The sequence below is a fragment of the Erigeron canadensis genome, chromosome 7 (assembly GCF_010389155.1).
Source record: "Erigeron canadensis isolate Cc75 chromosome 7, C_canadensis_v1, whole genome shotgun sequence".
NCBI classification, from domain to species: domain Eukaryota; kingdom Viridiplantae; phylum Streptophyta; class Magnoliopsida; order Asterales; family Asteraceae; genus Erigeron; species Erigeron canadensis.
The window spans coordinates 6,806,626-6,828,744 of NC_057767.1; the positions used below are offsets into that span (position 1 = coordinate 6,806,626).

General features: G+C 32.3%; 4 protein-coding genes across 4 annotated transcripts; all 4 read left to right on the plus strand.

Annotated features, from left to right (window-relative positions):
* The first annotated feature begins 2,275 nt into the window (after positions 1 to 2,275).
* On the plus strand, positions 2,276 to 8,476 carry LOC122608163 (eukaryotic translation initiation factor 2D). Its single transcript, XM_043781257.1, has 8 exons — positions 2,276 to 2,435; positions 3,514 to 3,625; positions 4,168 to 4,358; positions 4,445 to 4,539; positions 5,241 to 5,600; positions 6,382 to 6,490; positions 6,822 to 7,464; positions 8,251 to 8,476. Exons 1-8 carry the CDS (start codon positions 2,301 to 2,303, stop codon positions 8,373 to 8,375), a joined length of 1,770 nt encoding a protein of 589 aa, XP_043637192.1. The 5' UTR covers positions 2,276 to 2,300; the 3' UTR covers positions 8,376 to 8,476.
* A 3,523-nt stretch (positions 8,477 to 11,999) lies between these two features.
* Positions 12,000 to 13,377, plus strand: LOC122608868. Its single transcript, XM_043781943.1, has 3 exons — positions 12,000 to 12,102; positions 12,334 to 12,638; positions 12,802 to 13,377. Exons 1-3 carry the CDS (start codon positions 12,000 to 12,002, stop codon positions 13,375 to 13,377), a joined length of 984 nt encoding a protein of 327 aa, XP_043637878.1.
* Positions 13,378 to 14,511: 1,134 nt separating this feature from the next.
* On the plus strand, positions 14,512 to 17,580 carry LOC122608356 (pentatricopeptide repeat-containing protein At1g71420). Its single transcript, XM_043781448.1, has 2 exons — positions 14,512 to 17,279; positions 17,386 to 17,580. Exon 1 carries the CDS (start codon positions 14,548 to 14,550, stop codon positions 16,786 to 16,788), a length of 2,241 nt encoding a protein of 746 aa, XP_043637383.1. The 5' UTR covers positions 14,512 to 14,547; the 3' UTR covers positions 16,789 to 17,279; positions 17,386 to 17,580.
* Positions 17,581 to 18,123: 543 nt separating this feature from the next.
* On the plus strand, positions 18,124 to 19,296 carry LOC122608433. The gene has a single exon (XM_043781542.1). The coding sequence runs from the start codon at positions 18,242 to 18,244 to the stop codon at positions 19,088 to 19,090; it is 849 nt and encodes a 282-aa protein (XP_043637477.1). The 5' UTR covers positions 18,124 to 18,241; the 3' UTR covers positions 19,091 to 19,296.
* Positions 19,297 to 22,119: the final 2,823 nt, after the last annotated feature.

Here is a 22,119-nt window from a genome sequence, read left to right on the forward strand (position 1 = left end):
TTATTACAATAAGAAGTCTATTATTAGCCTAAACTAAAATTTTGAGGCCTTTGCAATTGGCGGCCTTAGGTCACCACCTAGTATAACACTTATATTGAGTTGGCTTTGAGTGTAGTTATTTTAGGATTTGATGGATTTATGTTGTAAATTAATTTATTAAGTTTAATAGGTATTTTAAGTAGAGATATTAAAATTAATGAATAAAAGAAAGTTAACTAATTAATTCATTAAAAGTAGAATACTCATTTCGCATGAGGATATTTTTATGAGAGAGAGGATTGAAAAGTGTTACGAGAGAGTGTTATAAATTATATAAAGTAGTAGAGATTTTCAAGAAATGTATTTGAGTTGCGGCTGGGCTCGTTATGGTTTGAGCTCAATACTCGTTTAACTATTTATAAATTTATTTAATTATTGTTCAAAGTTTTAAATTTGAAAATCTCGTTTGATTTTTTGAATTCAAAGTCAAATAATCTCAATCATAATCATGCATGATATGTTCTTATATTTAAAAAGCTCATCACTTACGTTAAAAGCTTGTATAGTATGACTATGTTTGGCAAAAACTTTTCAAGAGCTTTTCAGGAGCTTTAGCTTTTAATTTTAAACAAAAGCTCTTAAAATTTTAAAAGCTTGGTTTGGATGGTGTAGCTGTAACTTCTATTTTTTAAACAAAAGCTCTACAAATAAACGCTAGTACAACTAACGTTCTAATCTTGATGGAGCGTTTAATAGTTATAATTACCCAAATATCCTTTTAGTATCATAATAATAATCAGTGTATATCAATATATATAATTCTTTTACCTATTTTTTGTATTCCCATTCTTAATAATACACGTAATCCCAAACACATCAAAGCAAAGATCTCTAATATTTTTTTTCTTAATTTGGTAAACTGCACCAAACCTTATTTAATATCATCCATTTTGATTTGTTTATACAAACTTGTGCACGTTAATCGCTGATATTTTGAATTTTAGGATTTTATTTTTTTATTATTTATTTGAGTCTTTTTTATTATGACTTTCTATATTATTTTATTGGTTTGTTTTATGAAATAAAGGTATGTTTATTGCTACCACTCTGGGCTTTTTGTTTTATATATTATGATTCAAAAGATTTACAAAACAAAACTTTATACATATTTAGCTTATGACATCGATGATTTCTTATAACGTTTTATTTTTGCATTTATATCATTTTGTCCTTTTTGATCATTTTATACTTTAACATGTTGCTACAACTATTATGTCAAACATTTCTAAAAATTTAAAACTTTAGGTAACAGCTTTGCTTAAAAGCTACAACTTATAGCTCCAACTAAAAGCTACAGTTACCAGCTACAACTACTTTTGCCAAACATACCATATAACTCATTGGTTGCTCTTTTGGTCAATAGACTATTCAAACCAATATCTTAGCTCACTTTAACAATATGTTTGATATAATTTGGAAGTCTTCGGTTCTGGTTATTAGCGTGATATATGATGAGTATTTTTAACCATGTAATAGAAGCCTTAACTAAACCCGTGGAACTCATTCATTCAAAAAATCAAACGATTTTTCGAAAGAGCCGAGTCATCTTTTTAAGCTTCCTAGTTTAACTATTCGGGGTTCAATAACTTGACTCAAGCTCGACTTGAAGTAGGTTAAATGAGCTCGACTGCTCGAGTAGCTCGATGACAGCTTGACTCAATTCTCACATCTACTTAAAAATCTACCCAAAATAAACTAAATTATCCAAATTTGGATTTTCACAAAATTAAATACCAATTAAAGTCGCACATCAGGCAGAATCGCAAATCAATCTTAGATGTTTGCCAAAATCACAAGTAGTCTTCCTAATCGCAATGTTACTTTTCGATTTTCCTAAATTACTCTAACCACTTTAATCGTATACTTTTTTCCTTCTATATTTTCTTCCTCTTAACAAAAAAGTCTTAATGAATAATAACCCTTTTGTGATCCCTCTTACGGCTTCTCCTCCTACATATAAGCACATACATGCCGCCACTAATCCACTATCATCAACATTTGCCAAAACCGTCACACTTAGAAGATATTTTGTAAATACATTTAAAATTAGGTTTAGTGAAAGTGAAAGATCGGAATAGAATTATGAGGGGCTATTAATGACAACTAATAAAAACAAGAAGCACTATTTATGTAAAAATACCCCTCTTAAAGCGGTGTTTGTTTCGCCTATTCATATACCCTTTCTTCTTCTTCTTCTGCTGACACACACACATTTACAAGTTTCATAAACAAACAAAAAAAAAAAAAACTAGAAAGAAAAAATGTTTAAGAAAACAGTAGAAGCAAAATCACAACAAAGATTATCAGGAGCAGACCGCAAGAAATTGAAAAGAACAATCCAACAACTTTTCCCAAATGCTTCCGATTCTGACCTCGATATCTTAATCCCTCCCAAGGTTTCTTTTCTTTTTCTAAAAAAATTTATTTCTATATTTGTTTATTTTCATGATAAAACCCGAAATGACCACGTGTTCTATTTATATTTGTTTATTGTTGGTTGATTGTAATTTATTATTTACTAATCATTAGGAGGTATATTTGTATTTAACTTGTCATTGATAAGTCCCATTTTTTAGCTTTTTTTTGGGCCTATTTTGCGTTTACGAGTCACGATAAATAAGCATTTTGAAACAAAGTGTGAGTTTTTTTTTTTTTTTTGCCAAACACGACAGTCACATAAAACATTTTGAAACAAATTTTAAATACCCTTTTAGTGATGTACATTGGTGGTGTTGGTTTTGATTAGTTTTTTTTTTTTTATAAAGTTTTGTGGGTTATAACTTATATGGAATGAAAGCATAAAAATAATATCATTGTTTTATATTGGGAGGTGTTTGGTTACAAGGATACGAAGTAAAAGTTTGGAGACCTATGTTTTGTATTGGGAGGCTGGATAGATAAAGGCTCTATAAAGTTGTATATTTGTGGTAACAAGGATTTGAAATGAAGTTATTTACATGAGCGGAATGTCGTTTTGTGATAGCATGCATAAGGCTGCTTTTCTGACATTGTGTTTTTCTATCTAGGAGCCAAATATTGTTTTATGGTTATGGTTATTTGTGTTTTGCAACAAATGTCCCAAACTCCGTTTTAAAGGTTTTTATATATCTGATTATTGACACAATTTTAAAACTATCTTCTCTTAGATTCTTTATACAACTGATAATGTGGTTCTGCTTGTTTAAGTCTGAATAAGCACTTTCAATTTTCGAGACTTGCATTCCAGCACCTCTTAACTCGACAGTACTTTTAATGAGCTAATGTGAATAATCTTGTTAAGCATAATCTCCTTAACTGGAAATCTGATTTCAGTTTGAATATCCTTTTGTGCGTGTTCTTGATTATACATGATTCCTCTGAAAATGTAATGTGTAGCTGTTAATTTGCATCACCTTTTTTTTTGTCTGCATTCATTGAAAAGTTCTCTTTTTTAGATGGAAGGTATGGGTAAACTATGTTATTATTTCATTGTAGGTAGAGGTAACTGTCTCGAAGCACCCAAACCGTCTGCTTATTTACTGTTTGGAAGGTGGACTGCCAATCTTCTTTGATGTTGATAGCAGAGGCACATCCATATTCCCAACGGGTATAGTAGCAACTAAATATTCCATGTTTGAGCGTTATCTTATTATCTTCTTTTAAGGTTATTAATTGTAAACATCTGTTGTTTATTAGGATGTGCAATAGTATTTCAGTTATTATTGAATTTAAAGTGTGCTCAAATATGAAGGTAGTCTATTTTCCTGCCATTTACAATGCAAGCTTGTAGAGATGCCGTTATTTCATAATCGGTTGGTTTGGGTAATAGATGTGAACGAGTTCAGGTCTAAGTAAGGAAGTTTTGCAATTTGGGTACCAATTGAAACGGGATGGGTGAGTGTGGTGTGATTACTTAGAGTGATGTAACACTGATTGACCTATTCCTAAGTTGTTCAGAACCACACCTTAACAATCTTCTTGGAGTGATGGATCTTGCTACTTTTGTGCTTTGTAGTTGCTACTTGTCTGAAAGAAACATGTTATTAAATGGAAGACAATGGTGATCTCTTAAATTTTTTCAAAGATTGAACTTGCTACTTGTGGGAACATGCCTGACTTTTTCTGACATCGTTAGATTCTAAAATGCAGTCTATTCGCTATGGAAGGTTCCTCACCTTCTACCCGCTTTCACTCTAAAAGGTGGTGAAGTTTCACGTTATGTGATTGGTGGGGCAGATTTAATGTTTCCGGGCATTAGTGTAGGTGCAGAGGGTCTCCCAGAGTTTTTAGCTGGAGAACTTTGGGCTGTTATGGTTCCTGGTAATCCTGCTCCCATTGCGGTAAGCATGTATGCTAATGTTTTTCTTAACTTCATTCAATTATAAGTAAAAAAATTTTATATGTAAAAAATTTCTCTTGTTGATAGGTTGGGTCTACTTGCATTAGCAGCTCTGAGGCTTTAAAAGCTGGTCTTCGTGGAAAAGCTTTAAAGATCAGCCATCACTATCGGGATGCACTTTGGTAATTAAATTACATACCTAAGGGTGGCAAAATGGTTGGGTCAGATGGCTGAGTAACATAACAGTTAAAAGGGTTGTTTGTTTGTGGGCCGGTGTTGGTTGGATTGACCTCCTAGATATTCTTTGTTTCTTTGAAAATACTACAAATACTCAAAGTACAGTTACGAAAACTTAACTATAATATTAGGAGGTTGCAAGCATCTGTACTCTTTTTCTAGCCCATTGATCGCTTGGTGGGTAATATATTACAGGTGGCCATAATAACATAAGTGTTTATGGATTAAGGGGTCTAATTGCATTATGTTTCTCTAACAGGCGGATTGAATGTACAAAACAAATGTAGCTTACGTGAAATGGTTCTCTAAAGTTACATAAAGTGTATCTGAGATTCTGAATTTTATTGAACCCCAACATTTTGATAAATATTTTATGTTTTGTAGTAATATAGATTTTATATCGATATATAAGAAATTGTTGAGTTATAATATTCGATTAACGGATTAAGAAAAGACAACAGAATGTTCATCGACACAATTTACTTCATCCCAAACTCGTTACCCATTTTGCAACCTCTAAGAAAGAATATTATAAAAATGTTGCATTTGGGCCGGAATTTCTATCTCTTCACAGAAGTCATTGACATGTCATCCTGTAGTGGATTTATTTGTTAAGTTTGTATTCACATTTCTCAAAATCTTATAGGGAATCAGCGGAAGGTCGATATGTGCCCAATGCCGGGTTTCTGGATGATGTTGTATTTGAGGACCCCTCTCTTTCAACCACTTCTCAGCAATCTGATGCAAACCAAACAAGTGATCATGAGAATGGTGATAACACAGAATTAGAGGTGGCTATGGGTGACCCAAATGATGACCAACAAATAACAACTGATTTTGGTGATTTGAAGGTGACAGAAAATGATCAAAGTGATAAAGGCACTAATGAGGATCAAATCACTCTTTCAATTGAGGATGTAGATGCACTTTTAGACAAATGCCTTTTGCAAGCCTTTTACACTACCCTTAAGGATAAAGATCTTCCCATTGCTGGAAGCACATTATGGTAAGAATGAAGTTTAAGATAGTAAGCTATCCATATATCTGTATGTTTCTTATACGTAGCAAAGTGTAAGGGTCAGATGGGTTGGTTAACTTTTCAAAATGGATTTTTCATTTTTTGGTATAGGTCACAATGTATTCAGTTGGACCACAATGTTTATCCAATATTCACGAATTTTAATATGCATTTAGTATGTCAAATATAAATACATCGGCTTTATTGTTTTTTTTTTTTTTTTTTTTCTGTGTGTAATATTGAAAAAGTTCAGCTACAGCACTTTTGACCTATTTGATTAGTAACCTTTTAAGCAATTTATGTGGATTTGGAAACAAAATTCAGATTGATTCTTTCATAATGTCTTGTGATGGTGAAAGTCATATATGCACCATTATGTAATATGTTTACAAAGGGTCATGCGGTTTTCGTTTTGTACATTTTCTTCTTGAAAAATGCTCAAATAGTATTTTGGTTTTGGAACTCCATCATTGTAACATTTCATGCAACACCTTTATTATGATAAAAGGTTGTTTTAGAACTATGTGCTTAAATGCTTGACTAACAGTCAGCACATTTATATAACAAATATTAGATTACATATTAGTTTTGTAGTTATAAGTTCCTGGCTGGTAGCATTTGCACTGTTAAAAAGGTCCTTTGTACAAAGTTAAGTTTTTGATTAATACTATCTATAATTTGTAAGTTAACAAATTATATCTAGGGTAACCATGTTTTGTTGTGGGCTGTGGCTAAACATATACTAATATTGTTTTCCTTTTTGTTGTAGGTCGAATCATGTGTTACCTTGTAGGCCACCAGGCATTGTGCTGGATATTAAGAAGTCATCACATAAAAAGTTATCTAAATGGCTACAATCCAAATCTTCTGAAGGACTGGTAATCTCATATAGTTGTTTTATCATCCTGTTATTTACTTTCTAACTGCAATTGTTATGTATGCAACTCTTATGGAATTATATCATGGTATGATAATATGTGTATGTATAAACCTGAATCAAAGTAGTACTTTATGAACTGACAGATGTATGCATTTCATAGTACACTGATAGACATACATTTCACACTATAGGTTGACAGACATATGCATATAGTAGATGTATACACTATATACAGATTTGTATTTCTTTTTTCATATTTAAGTTATTATTATGTTATTTTATTTATTAGTTTTTATCCTTGTCTCATCTTAATCTTATATTAATTGTAGATTTCATCAAAAGAAGATAAATATAAAAAGGAAGTCATGGTTTTGGCTATTAACCGCAAACATCCAGATTACATATCTTACAAACCGGAAAAACAAGAAGTTGAGAAAGTTGAACAAGCTGTCGACCCCAGTAGTGAAGCTGATATCAAAAATTCAATGGAAGTTATCGAGATTTACAAACCAAGTGTGCATGTAAACCCAATTTTCACATCACTGGGGGCTGATACTCGACAACTTTATAGTGCTGCTGAAGCCAGTGAAGTTGTCTTTGCTTATGTTGAAAAAGAAAATCTGGTAAGACCGACGAACAAGTCAATTGTGGTTTTAGATGCAGTTTTATGTGATGCCTTATTTAAGGGAGCAATTAAGAAAGGATCAATGTATCCTTCGGAAATACATAAGAAGGATTTAGCCCCGACATTTATAAATAGGATGCAAGCTCATCATCAAGTGACGAGAGGAAAAGAGTCTGTTGTAAAGAAAGGTGGTTTGAAACCTCTGCAGATGCTGACTGAGCGAAGGCAAGGAAACAAGAAAGTTACAAAGGTTTCGGGAATGGAATCTTTTTTGATAGATGCTGAACTGTTGGCATCAGAATTGCAGAAGAAGTTTGCTTGTAGCACCTCGGTTACGGAATTGCCAGGTATGTTTTTTTCACATCGTATAGTTAATAGGTGGCAAGGCAAGTTGGTAATGTGTTTCAGTCTTGTATCTAAAACTTTTAGTAGGCTTTGGGGAAGCATTTAGCTTGTTTGACCCAATTGACCTGCCTCATTTTAGTCCTACATTAGGCCTGTTCTCATTAAAATAAGATGTGAATTCATCTCATGAACAGTAAGTGGGTTGAAATTGTCTCTAATAGCTTATTAGACTTGGAAACGATAGTAATCACCGTAACAACCCGACATTTAAATTTTTCATGAATTGTTGTCAAAGTAATGGTCATTTTTTGTTGATGATCGTCTATAGTAGTAATGCAGTTAGGGGTAGCAAAAATGGGCATGTTGGGTGTAATTAGTCATTTGTGGGTGCAGTTAGGTCCACCCGACGTTGTAGTTTTTCATGACTTGTCATCAAAGAATTGCTAATTTGTGAAGTATATGTTATATTATTAGAACTGTATCCTAATTTTTGTAATAAAGTTGTATAGAATGTTATAATGAAGTGATTATATATTGAATTAGTACTTGCAACCTGTTTGACTTCTCTCTGTTCAAACCATTTTTATTATAGTTAAACACTTAAACCTTCAGTTCAACCCATTCGTCTGGTTAGGAATAAATAGTTGCTTGAATTGATCTATTTTTATATAAAGGATTGCTATTGTCACCCCTATATACTTTGACAATGCTGATGTTAACTGAACGTGTTTCAGGTTTTTTATTAACTTATGAACTCTTACATTATTGTTGTTTGCGTTTGTAACCAGGGAAGAAGGGACATGAGGTTTTGGTTCAAGGTGGGGTTATTGATGTGCTTGCTAAATATCTCGTTGAACAATACGGGATCCCGAAGCGATACATTGAAGTTCTCGACAAAACAGCCAGAAAATAAAATAGATCTTGTGTAATTTCTTTATCTCGTGATAACAATGTCTAGAAAAATATGAGATACGTGAGTTTTGGAAGTAGCATGGCATGCAACTATAAAAGCTATTCCTTGTTATTCTATGATATGGTAAGAATTGAATCTGCAAAAAAAAACAAGTACCTGCAAGATGATTTTGGTGATGAAGTTGTGATGGATATGTTTTAGAACCACGTGGGCAGGAGGTGGATGACGAGGCTGTTTTAGTATGAGTCAGTTTTTTGGGTTAATTGAGTCGAGGACCGACCCTGCCCCAGAACTGGATTTTCAGTTTTCACAAATGTAAGACTCGTACACGTAGTCTAATCACCCTAGTAAGGAAGAGAGAATGTAGCTAATGTGTTTGGATTCATGCATGTATATGTACAGCATTGCCCCACTGGTAAATATATGTGGTGCTTATATATGCTAAGGGTGTTGGTATGGGTTAAATGGGGTGGTATTGTTCAACGCAAAGAAAACCTGATTACCTGAGACGGTTAGAAAATTGCGAATATGGTTCTAGAATTTTAGTAAATAAGGTTGATTTTGGGTCGTGCTAGTTGGTTTGGGGTCAAAGGTTCAGGTTATACTTGTTCCATTCTTGATAGGGTTGGAAAGTTTAACTCTAACCCGTGATTTGCTAAATAAAACTCAGGCTGGGATTTCAAGCTAATCATATGTGATGATCAATCACATGTTCACGACTTTGTGATCACGGTGTATAGGATCATGTAATGCTTTTTGTGTGGATATTTGCTAGAAATTGTATAGTATTGACTATTAAGTGAGCATGCAAACGGCTGTGAAAAAAGTGTGGTGAGATGTTAAACTTTTTGATGTGAACGAGCATAATTACAACTTTTAAATAAACTCGTAACATAAGAAAGTAAAAACACCAAATCAGTTAGATATGTCTTTGATAAACGATATTAAAAACTAGACTATATACTCCTTTAACTACAATTTTATGAGATGAATGTCATAACGTTTTTAGAAGCCAATTTGGGGTAATAAGAGTTTTTATGTTTTCACCTTTATTAAATATCTACTAATATATTAAAATAGGATTAAGGCTTTTATTTAATGACACTTGGCTTATTATCTAAATGACATGTGTCATTTTTTATATCCTTAATTTTAAGTTACTTTATTACTATCAAACAGTAATTTAATCATTAATATAGTTGTAGTTTTCAGATTGAGTTAATGAGTAATTTTTGATTAATTAGGAAATACAAACTTCATTAAATGCACCATAACTAATGCACGAGGGACACTAGTTAGCAAATCTTTTTGTAATACTATATTCATCAAATGTGTATACATTACCATCTAATTATTACAACATATAAAAACGTAGTTATTGGATTAATTCTTTCATTTTTTTCAAAAGTTAACACTGTGTCATCGCAACATTATGCGGGTAATCTTCTAGTATCAATAGAAGTATATTGTAAAACCTTAAATATGTCTGTTAAATATAATACTTATATTTAAATAATCCTTGCTAACTTAGAAATGAGACAATTATCTTAGTATATATGTAAAAAGTAAAGTGTGGCGTTATTTTAGCAGTGAGACAATATTCTTGCTTCCTTATTTTCTTTTTTTTAATCTTCTTTTAATTTAACTTAATCAAATTTATTAAGAATTTTTGCAATATTATCAATGGTAGAAGCGGCTTTTACATGAAAACTAGATTTTAGGCCCGTGTCTAAGACACGAGACTTACGGTGTTATCAATATTAGACGTTAATTTATTATAATTTAAAACTTAATATACTATTTGAGTAATCAAAAATTGATCTATATATCAACACTTTGAGTTTTATATTGAAGTATTTTATAAAAATATATTCATCAAAGTTATTTACAATTACTAAAAAACACTCCAATAAAAAATAATAGTACAATTACTCTTAAAATCTTAATTTATTTACATTAATCTTTATTTATTGTTAATTTACTATTGGATATATATTGATTATTATTCAATTGGAGATATATATTAGTTATTATTCTGGATATATATTAACCATTATTATTTATTTATTATATTATAATTATTGGGTAAAAAGTGTAAATTTGTGATGAAAAATAAAAAAGTGTAAATTAAAGTCAAAATTGAAAACAATAGTCAACTTTAAGAAATCAAGAGTTATGATTAGTCGATAAGTTATTAGAGCAACTGTGTTTTAGTATAATAAAAGATTTAAAAATCTTAAAAGAATTCACATAGACAATATAATTTTGAAAGGAAAATAATTAATTATTTTAAAAGTTAGCCTAAAATTTTTCCAAAAACTCCTAAAATATGATATGTTATTCTATTATTTCTTTTTCTTTTTTTTTTTTATTTAATTTTATCAGTTGATTTTTCTAAATGTTATTATTTTGTTTTTAGAAAAATTTATTAAGCTAATGGGTTAGGTGGATACATCTATACCATTTTAAAAATTTCAATCGAATTCAAACTCTCTTTTAAGAAGATTTTAAATCGTGAAAGATTAGAATAGAAGTTTGAAAAAATTCTTAAACCCCGAAAAGCTCAAGCTACTTTATCCAAAAAGTCATCAAATGTCTGCCTGTGATTTAATACTAGTAAATCCCCATCGCAATCAAGTTTGCAATTCATAAATGGAATTCACAAAATCCTGTAAATATTTCCAAACTAGTATAATAGAAAAACTTATTTACCAAATTAGTATAGTTTCAAAAATATTTACTAAATTGATATACTTTTTTAAAAACAATTCTCTATCATTTTCCCTCCTTCAATTGTTTAATCTATTTTACTAATCAAACATTATACATACATAAATATATATATGATCCATCTTGCATACCATATAGTCGACAGGCCTTATATTGGATCATAAGAGGGGAGGGAGTGGAAGCGGGGAAATGGTCGTGGGGCCGGGTGGGCACACCGCCGCCGGTGTTTTACCGCAGGAGAGAGAAGGAATTTGGGGGAAGGAAGCCGCGCGGTGAAGAAGAAGAAAGAGGAGAGAGGGAGGAAAGAGAAAGTTGCTCATTGGTTGGTCAAACTCGTGGGATCCCCCACTAACGGGTCTCACGACCGTTATATTAAAAAGAAAATTTTTTTTTTCTTTTTATTTTTTTAAAAACCTTTACCTTTTTCACTATATATATACAATCTTTTTTAACACAAAACACACAACATTCTACCATTTCTCTTCTTCTTCTTCTTATTTCTTCACCACTTTTATAAAAAATGGATCCAAATGAAACTAGAAAAAGCCCCTTTCCTAAGAACAATCAAAATCGTTTGTTTAATTACTCTCAACCTTTCCCAAATCAACCTTTTCAAAATCAACCCCTTCCAAATCTACACTTTTCTCAACCTATACTTAATCAACAATATCTCAACCTTCCTCAAATCAACCATACTCTCAACCTATACAAAATCAACAATACTCTCAACCTACTCAAAATCAACAATACTCTCAACCTATTCAAAATCAACAATACTCTCAACCTATTCAAAATCAACCATACTCTCAATCTCATAATATTTTTCAACAATTTTCTCAATCTTCTTCTTCTTCTTACCTCCCACAACCCGCTTCTCCTAATTACGCGTTTAATATGGCTCCACCTCCACCAAAGGATGCTAGAAACTTCACGCCATGGGGGCTCGACCAAGAGGACATTCTCAACGACATTATACCCGAAACTCAAGAACCAAATGGTAAACATATACTTTTCCTCATATTTTTTATATACTTTTTGCACAAATTTATATGTTTACTTATATATATACATTCTATATATATATATACACATTTTATTTATATGTTAACTTTTATATATATACATACACATTTTATTTATATGTTTACTTATATATATATATATATATATAAATTTTTACATTTTATTTATATGTTTACTTTTATATATATACAAGATGTTAATCAAGACCAAGATGAAGATGAAGATGAGGAGGTTCAAGAAGTTGACGCGCGTGGAAAGAAAAAGGAGGGCCCGAAAAAACGTGAGAGTTGGAATGACGAACAAGAGGTTGCGTTGGCTCAAGCTTGGATCCAAATTTCGGAATGTAAAAAATTTGAGAATGAGCAAAAAGCGGAAGGTTTTTGGAAGCGGGTTCTCGAGCATTATGCTAGTCAAATGGGCGGCACTACACGAACCGTCCATGGTATTTTGCCAAAGTGGAAAACGATGAATGCGGCTATGGGTCTCTACAACGGTATTCACATCCAAGTGGTATATACTTTTTATATATACTTACGTAATAGTTTTTAGTATATACTTTTTATATATACTTACGTAATAGTTTTTAGTATATACTTTTTATATATACTTACGTAATACTTAATTATATATAGATATATATACTTACGTAATAGTCTTTATATGTCTTTTGTAGAAGCGAGCTAAGGGTAGTGGGTGCAACGATTTGGACATTCAAAATGAGGCGATGAGATTGTACAAGAAGCGAACCAAAAAAGATTTTGGTCATATGGAAGCATGGAAGGTCGTGAATACTCACGACAAATGGAAAGATCAAGAGTGTTTTGCCGATATTTTGGCGGCCGCGGGAATCACAAATAAGGCGGCTAGTTCTTCTTCAAAAAGAAAGTCGACGGAGTATGATTCGGCTAGCAACGAGAACATCCTTCCCGACATGAACGAAGACCCATCTCCTCCTTTTGTTTCTTCCTCCAAGTCAAGAAAAAAGCAAACCGCAACTTCCTCCTCTCATGATATTGTAGCCGATGATATTAGCGCCTACACGCACGAAAAGCGTGATTATTTGGTGCTTAAGCACGAAAAGGATCAATTGGCGAAAGATTTTTGGGCTACACAAATTGATGCCACGAAGTCGAAGTCTCGACAAAGGAATTTGAAGTTTTTTACCGACTCTCATGCTCACATCACCGATCCGTATCAACTCGAACTCATTCTTCAAGAGAAACATGAAATCGCCGAAAAGTACGGATGAAAATGTAACTTTTAGTTTTTTTTTCCGATAACTTTTTTTTTTCCGGTTTTTTCTATTTAATTTGTAGGAAATGTGTATTTTTCTATTTTAATGTTATTTGTTTTACCTTTTAATGAAAGCTTAATGTTGTTATTTTATATAGTTTTTAAATTTATATAGTATTAAAAATAAATGAAAAAGGAATTAAATAGTATTAAAAATAAATGAAAAAGAAATAATGAAGTGGAGATGGGGGTAAATGGGAGAAAGTGTCGCCAGTAATTTAGGGAAGATGGAAAAGAATGGAATAAAATGAGATGACAAAATTTTAGTGGTTAGTGTTGGGGGAGGATGGGTGACCACTCCCTCCCCCTAAATCTAAGTAATATTATGTTTTACTGATAGAGCTAGACAAGTGTGATACTAGGGTCCAGGAGAGGATAAACGTGATACTATCATCAGATATATTCGTATGTATAGATTTTGTTTATATAATTATCTTTGTTCTTCATGTTCAATGTGTGTCTCACATCACCATCTCTTCTCATTACCATCTTGTTTTATCCCAACATGTGACCCACAATATGAAAATAAAAAAAAACCCAAAAGAAAATCCTAAGTTTTATAATTGTGTATATAAAAAGAATTATATATGTATACTATGTACACATGTTCTTGTTAATAGCATTTTGAACATTTGTATGACAAAACAAGCCACAAACATTAATGCTTACAAGCAAGCAACAGTAAGTTGGTGGAAAAGATCACCCAAGGAATTTGTGATTCACATATTAGGAAAAAATATAAACCTCTTCAAATTATGGTCATTGTTGGCAACACTCATCTTGATAAATAAAAATTATAAATTGTTGTATATGTGATGAAAGGTGGATCTTAGATACAAGAAAGATCAGTACAAATGCAATTGATTAGACAATTAAAGGGGAAAAATAGATATAGAATTTATTTTTAAAATTATACTAATTTGGTAAATATTTTTGAAATTATACTAATTTGAAGTTTTTTTATTATATTAGTTTGGAAAAAACTTATTCGCTTTCACCAAAAACAAAAGTTGGAACTAAATACACCTCTAAACAAGTTTTTAAAAAATAAATGTTCCAAAAATATAATCTAACTCGACAACATAGACAAAAGTCAATACTTTCAACTCCATGAAGCTACTGCCAGATGTTTGACCTCCCATTCTTCCGTCGCACATTCACCACCACCGCCGCCGTTAACCTCCATCAAAAGTTGACATTTTTACTATCAAAAGGCCATCTCGACGAAGCACTTTCCATCTTTTACAACAACCCTTCAAATTTCCCAAACACCCACCAAACATACGCCGATATCTTTCACGCCTGTGCTTGCCATGGTTCCATATCACACGGCCAAGCTCTCCATAACCACATGGTCAATACCCAGAATCAGAATCATTTTATACCAAACCTATACGTATATAATCACCTCGTTAACATGTATGCGAAATGTGGGTTTTTGGATCATGCACGTAAGGTGTTTGATGAAATGCCTGAGCGAAATATTGTCTCCTGGACTGCTCTTGTTTCTGGGTATTCTCAGTTTGGTAGAAATGCAGAGAGTTTTCGTGTTTTTTCCCAGATGTTAGTGGAGTTTCGTCCGAATGAGTTTGCTTATGCTAGCGTCTTAAGTTGTTGTGATCGCGAGGTTGGCAGACAGGTTCATGCCCATGCATTGAAGACGTGCTTTGATGGTTGTACTTTTGTTGCTAACGCATTGATTTCCATGTACTCCAAGAATGATGATGGAAGTTTATATACAGAAAATGGTGTGTATGAACCTTGGACGGTTTTTAAGTTTTTAAAGTCGCGGAATCTTGTGACATATAACTCAATGATTGTGGCTTTACAAAGTAAGGGAAATTGGGAAGAAGCTTTGAATATGTTTTCATCAATGAGACGTGATTCCGGCGTTGGTTTTGATCGTGCAACCCTTCTTAGTATCTTTTCGTGTTTATTAATTGTCAAAGAGTATGGTAATAGTAACGGGATGAGTAGAACCTCATGTCTTAAGTATTGTTCTCAGGTACATTGTCTTGCAGTTAAAAGAAGTTTTATTTTAGAAATAGAAGTAATAACCGCATTGGCAAAAGCATATGCTAATCTTGGTGGAGAAATTTCTATCCTTTATGAACTATTTATAGAGACCTCAGGTAAAAGAGACATTGTTTCATGGACTGCATTCATAACGATATATGCAGAACGGGATCCTGAAGAATCCCTTTTAATGTTTTCTAAGTTGTGTAAAGAGGGTTTGAGTCCAGACCGTCATGCATATTCTATCTTACTAAAAGCGTGTTCAAATTTAGTAACTGTTCGTCACACATTGGCTGTCCATTCTCAGATACTCAAAATCGGGTTTGATAATGAGACTGTGCTTGCAAATGCATTGATTCATGCGTATGGAAGATCCGGTTCAGCTCATGAGTCAAAAAAAGTTTTTGACTCGATGATTATTAAGGATATAGTTTCTTGGAATTCAATGATCAAGATATATGGGTTACATGGTCAACCAAGAGATGCGTTGCATTGCTTTGACCAAATGAATGTAGCTCCCGATTCCACGACCTTTGTAGCCCTGTTATCAGCATGTAGTCATGCTGGTATGGTTGAGAAAGGGACAAAGATATTTGAAAGTATGTCTAAAACTTATGGGATTGTTCCTCAGCTTGATCATTACGCTTGTATGGTTGACATTCTTGGGAGAGCAGGCAGGATTTCAGAGGCTCAAAAGCTCATAAATGAAATGCCAATCACACCGGATTCTGTAATATGGAGTGCCATGCTTGGAGCATGTAGGAAATATGGTGAAACTAAGTTGGCTGGGTCATCTTCCAAAAAGTTGCAAGAGTTGGACCCGGGCAATTCCCTTGGTTATGTACAAATGTCAAACATAATGTGCTCAAATGGTACTTTCAATGAAGCTGTACATATAAGAAAGCAAATGATAGGTCTCGGTGTGAAAAAGGACCCTGGTTTTAGTTGGACCGAAATTGGGACCACGGTTCATGAGTTTGCAGCCGGTGGAATGTACCACCCACTGAGAAAGACTATACTGATTGACCTAGAGAACTTCATCAAGGAGTTAAAAGGGTTAGGTTATGTAGCAGAAACTAATTTGGCAATGCGTGATACAGAGGAGGAAGACAAGAATCGGGAACTAAGTTATCATAGTGAAAAGCTTGCGTTTGTTTTTGCGTTAAATCATGATGAGTGTAAGTCTTCTAGGCGTGCTATAAGGATTTTTAAGAACATACGTATATGTGTAGATTGCCATAATTTTATGAAATTCGCTAGTGAGTTATCTGGAAGAGAAATTATTGTAAGAGATTCAAACAGGTTTCATCATTTTAAAGAAAGAGTATGTTCATGTGATGACTATTGGTAAACAATCCAGATTCTGGATTCGGTAAGAGGTCCTACAGTTGGTAACAGCATGTATAAGCAACTTGACCAATGGGACCAGCGGCCTTCTGTGACGACTTTTGAAGTTTGCCAAAAGGAGCTTAACTTTCCTATTAACGCCGGCTAACCTGTGAGTCGTGTTGGGTCTGCCGCTTGGAAACTACGACTATGAAACAAGTCCCTGGTAGTTCAAAACTGGAGTTGGCACAATATTGCCAAGTGGCCTATATCACCTTCATTGGTCTATAATTTAATTTCTTTTGTCAAAATTGGAATCTTCGATATCAACTTTTAATTCGAAGTAAATGGGAGGTTATATGACCAAAGGACGTTCAAGTTGAACTGACAAAAAAAAAGTTGAACTGATCAAGATAAAATAAGATTTTGATCATTTTTGGGTTGATCTATTAGCTCAAAAGATTGTGTTCAACTTTCAAGACATTTGGTGTAATTATTCGGTGGTTGTAAGTGCAGGTCTTTATACAAAGTTCTTAAAAATATTTTTTGCTCCAATTATATCTTGATTAGTTTTTATTTTTATTTTTTCTATAAATTAAATCCAAATATCTTTCATTTGTAGACTCGTTATAAACAGGAGAAGAAAAGAGGAACAAGTAGAATGACTTGAATCAAATGGTAAGAGGTAATCTGCGGTTTGATGTGGGCACTTGGATTATTTGTATTATGGTTTCTTTCTTTCTACAGAAGTGTCTCAAATCTCAATCTAAGACTCTTGAGACTTGACTTTTATTGTGGTGTCCCTCTTTTGTCCATGTTTAGCTAAGTGTTTGAAAATTTGAATTATTATTCAAATTTCACATGATCGAAAACTTAAAAAAAACATGCTCAATATTTGTCAAAGTCTATGTTTTCCAGAATTTTGTAAAGGGCTGATTCTGGATATCAGTTAAGCTATAATCATATTCAGTACACATTTAATTAATGTTGTTTAAAAAATAATATTTTAAATTTTGAGGCATCACATGACTAAAATAGTAGCCGATAACCACATATTCATGATCTAATATGAGAAGTTAGAAAGTTATCATAAAAAAGTCTAAAAAACTGGTTAATCGATATAGTTGTAACAAAATTCATTTGTGGCTCGAAATGTTATATATTGCGGAGTAAATATATATCTCTACGTGAGTACGTGACCCACACGACTGTTAGGATAACTCTCTTACTCATAAGACAACCACAATATAGAACCTTCCTAAAAATTACCTACTTTTCCCAAGTTTGCCCTTTGACTATATCAACTACTCCATCAAAAACACTTCTTATCAATCATCCTCTTGACTTTCAATTTCTTTCTTTCCCTCAAAAGTCTATTGAAATATCATTAAAACTCAACCAAAAGTTCAAGACAAACACACATACACATAAACATTCATATCTTGAAAAGAAAAGAAAATTTTTCACTAAAAAGATTCATGGCTTTCATTTGTGGCTCATTTGACAATCAAGAAGAAGATTCCATTGAAGCTTTGTGTCCATACACTGCTCAACCTTCAAGAAAAGAAAGAAAGTATAGATTTTGTTGCAAAAGGAACAAAGACAACAACAAGAATCCATATTCGAATCGTGGGCGAGATAAATTTGAAGCTCTCTTGGCTGAACTTGATCACAAGAAGCAAAAGATCTTCACCCAAAAGGGGTCACAATACATCTCCTTTGTTCGATTCGTCTACTCGAATTCCAACGATGTAAAGCCCATTATTGTAAGGTTAAAAGATCCAAGAAGACACGACAAAGATCATCATCATCATGAACAAATCAACCTTAAAGACACCAAAAGTACTACTTCACTTCCTAAATTGCATGGTTCAAAATTAGATCAACATCATAATTTAGAACCTTTTAAAGATGTGACAAATGGTACTATGATCAAAGTCCAAGAGGAAATAGAACATGTGAAACCATTGATTGCTCAACTTACAAAGAAGATTAAGGTTGATCAATGGAAAGAGAAGTTGAAAAGGAAGTTTGATGAGGTATGGATGCCTTCCTATAACTTACCTTTTTTTGTGATTCTAGTAATGGTTTTCTTAACATTTTTTGGACGATCTTTGGCGATTATATGTACTTCTATCGCATGGTACGTAATTCCTACTATCGACGGAACGCTTGAGAACACGGCCACAAAACCAAAGAAGATGATCAAGAATGGACATTCAAGGAACCCTAGCGAAAACAAGATAGTTTCATCTCCAAAACCTTTTCATAGTGGTCCAATAAATGTTCAACAACACAAAAGGATGAAGAAGCTTATGAGTTTTTGAAGTAATTAACTTAATTACTTTATAGTTTTATAATCTTATATGATATGATATACTCCACAAGATTTTTTAAGTTTAGTTTCTTTTATATATTTGGTTTTTAAGTTTGGATAATCTTTTGAGGAACAATGTTCATCTTGTAGATGTTAATCATCTTGTAAATTCAATTTGGTAAATGTAAATTAATTAATAGTAGTAAACGTTTAAGAGTTAGTGATGTATTTGTTATAATCTAATTCTATTAGTTAGAGTTGGTAACCATTGGTTTCTCTGTTCTATATTTGTGTGCGTTCATTTTCAAAACCTTCCACCAACATTAATAGTAATTATATAACTAGGGTAGTTAGGAAGATAAGTACACCAATGATGTCATTATATGGCCGAGTTTATAGAAAAATAAATATTAGGATTATCAATACTTTCTAATTACTTTCAAATAAATATTAGGATTATCAATACAATTAATGCATGTAAATATCAAAAGTTAACTTAAAAAAGACCAAATCGAGAGAAGGATGGTAAGATCTTAGATCTTGCTAGTCACACACGACATAATTTAACTTATGAGAATGAAATGTCATCACAGGTTTGCAAACTATATATATTATGACTCGATCATAGATAGATTCTTAGTCATTATCTATTACAGATTATTATTCAAGTAATCACTACACAATGATATAGTGTTTTGGTACAATTATTACAGACTTTGATGACCAATTTTTCGAAGTCGATCTATAACAACAACAATGGAATGATGATGATGATGTCGAATATTGAATAATCTAAGCACATTCTAGAAATAATATATGTTTAAAAATAAAAAAATTAACATCTACAAACCACAAGTTATTGAGTGTGGATATGGACTTAAATATATTGACAAAATTACCTACAATGGTTGAACATTAGGTATCGATCGTACGGCATGGTTCGAATGATCATCGATACATGTAAATTAATTAAAGCAGTCAGCTATATATGCATAATCTTGTATGTTGATCGTTATGATATGATATTTTATATTCAATGCGTGTACAACGTTTATATTGTAAGTTTTCTAGTTTAGCCGCAGCTAGTTACCACCATTTGACTATGAATTTATCATTTTATCTTTACTTATCTCCCATGTTATAGAGACTTTCATAGATTTTAAAAATGTTCCAATAGGTTTTTACCATTTTGCTCCCTTTTAGATTTATATTTCATTAATTTTTTAATTTTGCCCTTCCGATATTTTTTTCTGCTACCGTCTCTACCGGGTGAACAAACAAAAGCCGAAGAACCATATATGGTAAAATATATTCATATTTCCTCACACTGCCAGATTGATTTTTTACTTCATTTATAATTGAAATTTCTTTGCTAAATTCTGCAACCCACTTACGTTATCTGTAATTTTAATGAAATATAATATGCGTTTAGTGTTTGAAGTTTAACAAAAGATATGATAAGTTAAAGAAAAGCGAATATAATAAGTAACAAATATTAGTTAAAATTATATAAAGGAAAAAGAATAAATTAGAACTACTGTTATAAAACTTTGAGAGGCTAACCATTTTAATTAGAGAAATGATAATCGCACGAACGGTTTATTATACAAAATGATAAATGTATGACAATGTACGAACTTCTCACCATACTAAACAAATATGTGATGTGAAGTCGAGATAGATTCATTGATTGTTGTGGTACCAATCCGAACTCCATGTTGGTTTATGTTTTTATCAAGGCCGGCAGGGAGGGATAGCTAGGCCCAGGAAAATGGAAGGCCCAAAAACATGAAATAATAGTCTTTAGATAATACATCGTACTATGATGAATTAAGCTAAAAGCTAGCAATGTCACGTAACAAAATATAGCTTCCAATCGGGATCTTAAGGGATCAATTATTATTATTATTTTTTTTTGCCACGGGCCTCAAACAATTATAACATTTTTTAAACACGGACCTGATTTTTGTGTTACACTTTGTTTATCTTAATAACCATAAACTGGCTGCCTAATAGCAGCAGTGCCGCACCAAAATGTCGTCGTATTCGTTCTCACTTGTATATAAATAAATTTAAAAAATGTAAATATAAGATATAAAATTGTGGGAAAAGCTCCTATGACGTAGTGAAAACAAATGGAGAAAGATGGCTTATTGATTGGAAATCATGGCATAAATTCAACATGTAAAACAAATATGCCGAAATTGTATCCTCACAGAACTTTATACACATATTTACATCATTTTCATTTCATTTTATCTAGGCATTAATACTGTGTGAAAACAACCTTGGATTATGTTGCATATAACAATTAGCCTAATCATGATATTCTTAGTTAAGGGTTAACATTGTTTCTAAGCTTTACACATTTTTAGAAGTGATTAGTTTTGAAGAAACACTATAATACGACGTTAAAACACTCCGTTACCTCAATGATTTACTCTCAATGGCTATACGCAAATTAACAGTCATACACAAACAAAAAAATCGGGTTCGTTCAACATGATCATATCGATAATCAAATTCAACAAACTTGGTAAACGGTTATGTATATTAGTATTTCTCTAAAACCATACTCATTGTCTTTCATTTGGTCTCTCTTTCTTTATTTACTATTTTATCTTTTTCGGTCCTATCACATAATACATATGTTTATAAAATTTTGATCTTAAGATATTTATAAGTCTAGCATTTCTTATTAACAGATAAGAAGACTCAAGCATTTAACTTATCTAAAAAGAGAACCTTACTATGAGAATATATTGGACGGTAATTGTAAATCTAGCTTACATGTACAACTTTAACCAGCACATTCACACATAGATAAAACCACTCATATATGAAGTATATACATCTGTAAATATTGTGCTTTTTTTCTTTACATAATCATATCAATCACATAGCTTATATCGAGCTTTATAAATATTGAATATCATAAATCTCGAACAATGTTTCGTCTCAAATTGTTAGCCACGTTATCTGTTATCATCATTTCACAAAAACTAGTCGAATGTAATGAAATCGATATAGTTATGGAAC

Bases quoted from the DNA above. Each gene is read 5' to 3' on its own strand.
- LOC122608356 (XM_043781448.1), top strand. From the start codon at position 14,548: ATGTTTGACCTCCCATTCTTCCGTCGCACATTCACCACCACCGCCGCC.
- LOC122608433 (XM_043781542.1), top strand. From the start codon at position 18,242: ATGGCTTTCATTTGTGGCTCATTTGACAATCAAGAAGAAGATTCCATT.
- LOC122608163 (XM_043781257.1), top strand. From the start codon at position 2,301: ATGTTTAAGAAAACAGTAGAAGCAAAATCACAACAAAGATTATCAGGA. The intron at 4,359-4,444 runs GTAAGCATGTAT...TCTTGTTGATAG, and splicing joins GTAATCCTGCTCCCATTGCG to GTTGGGTCTACTTGCATTAG. The intron at 6,491-6,821 runs GTAATCTCATAT...TATTAATTGTAG, and splicing joins CCAAATCTTCTGAAGGACTG to ATTTCATCAAAAGAAGATAA.
- LOC122608868 (XM_043781943.1), top strand. From the start codon at position 12,000: ATGGCTCCACCTCCACCAAAGGATGCTAGAAACTTCACGCCATGGGGG. The intron at 12,103-12,333 runs GTAAACATATAC...ATGTTAATCAAG, and splicing joins CGAAACTCAAGAACCAAATG to ACCAAGATGAAGATGAAGAT. The intron at 12,639-12,801 runs GTATATACTTTT...TGTCTTTTGTAG, and splicing joins ACGGTATTCACATCCAAGTG to AAGCGAGCTAAGGGTAGTGG.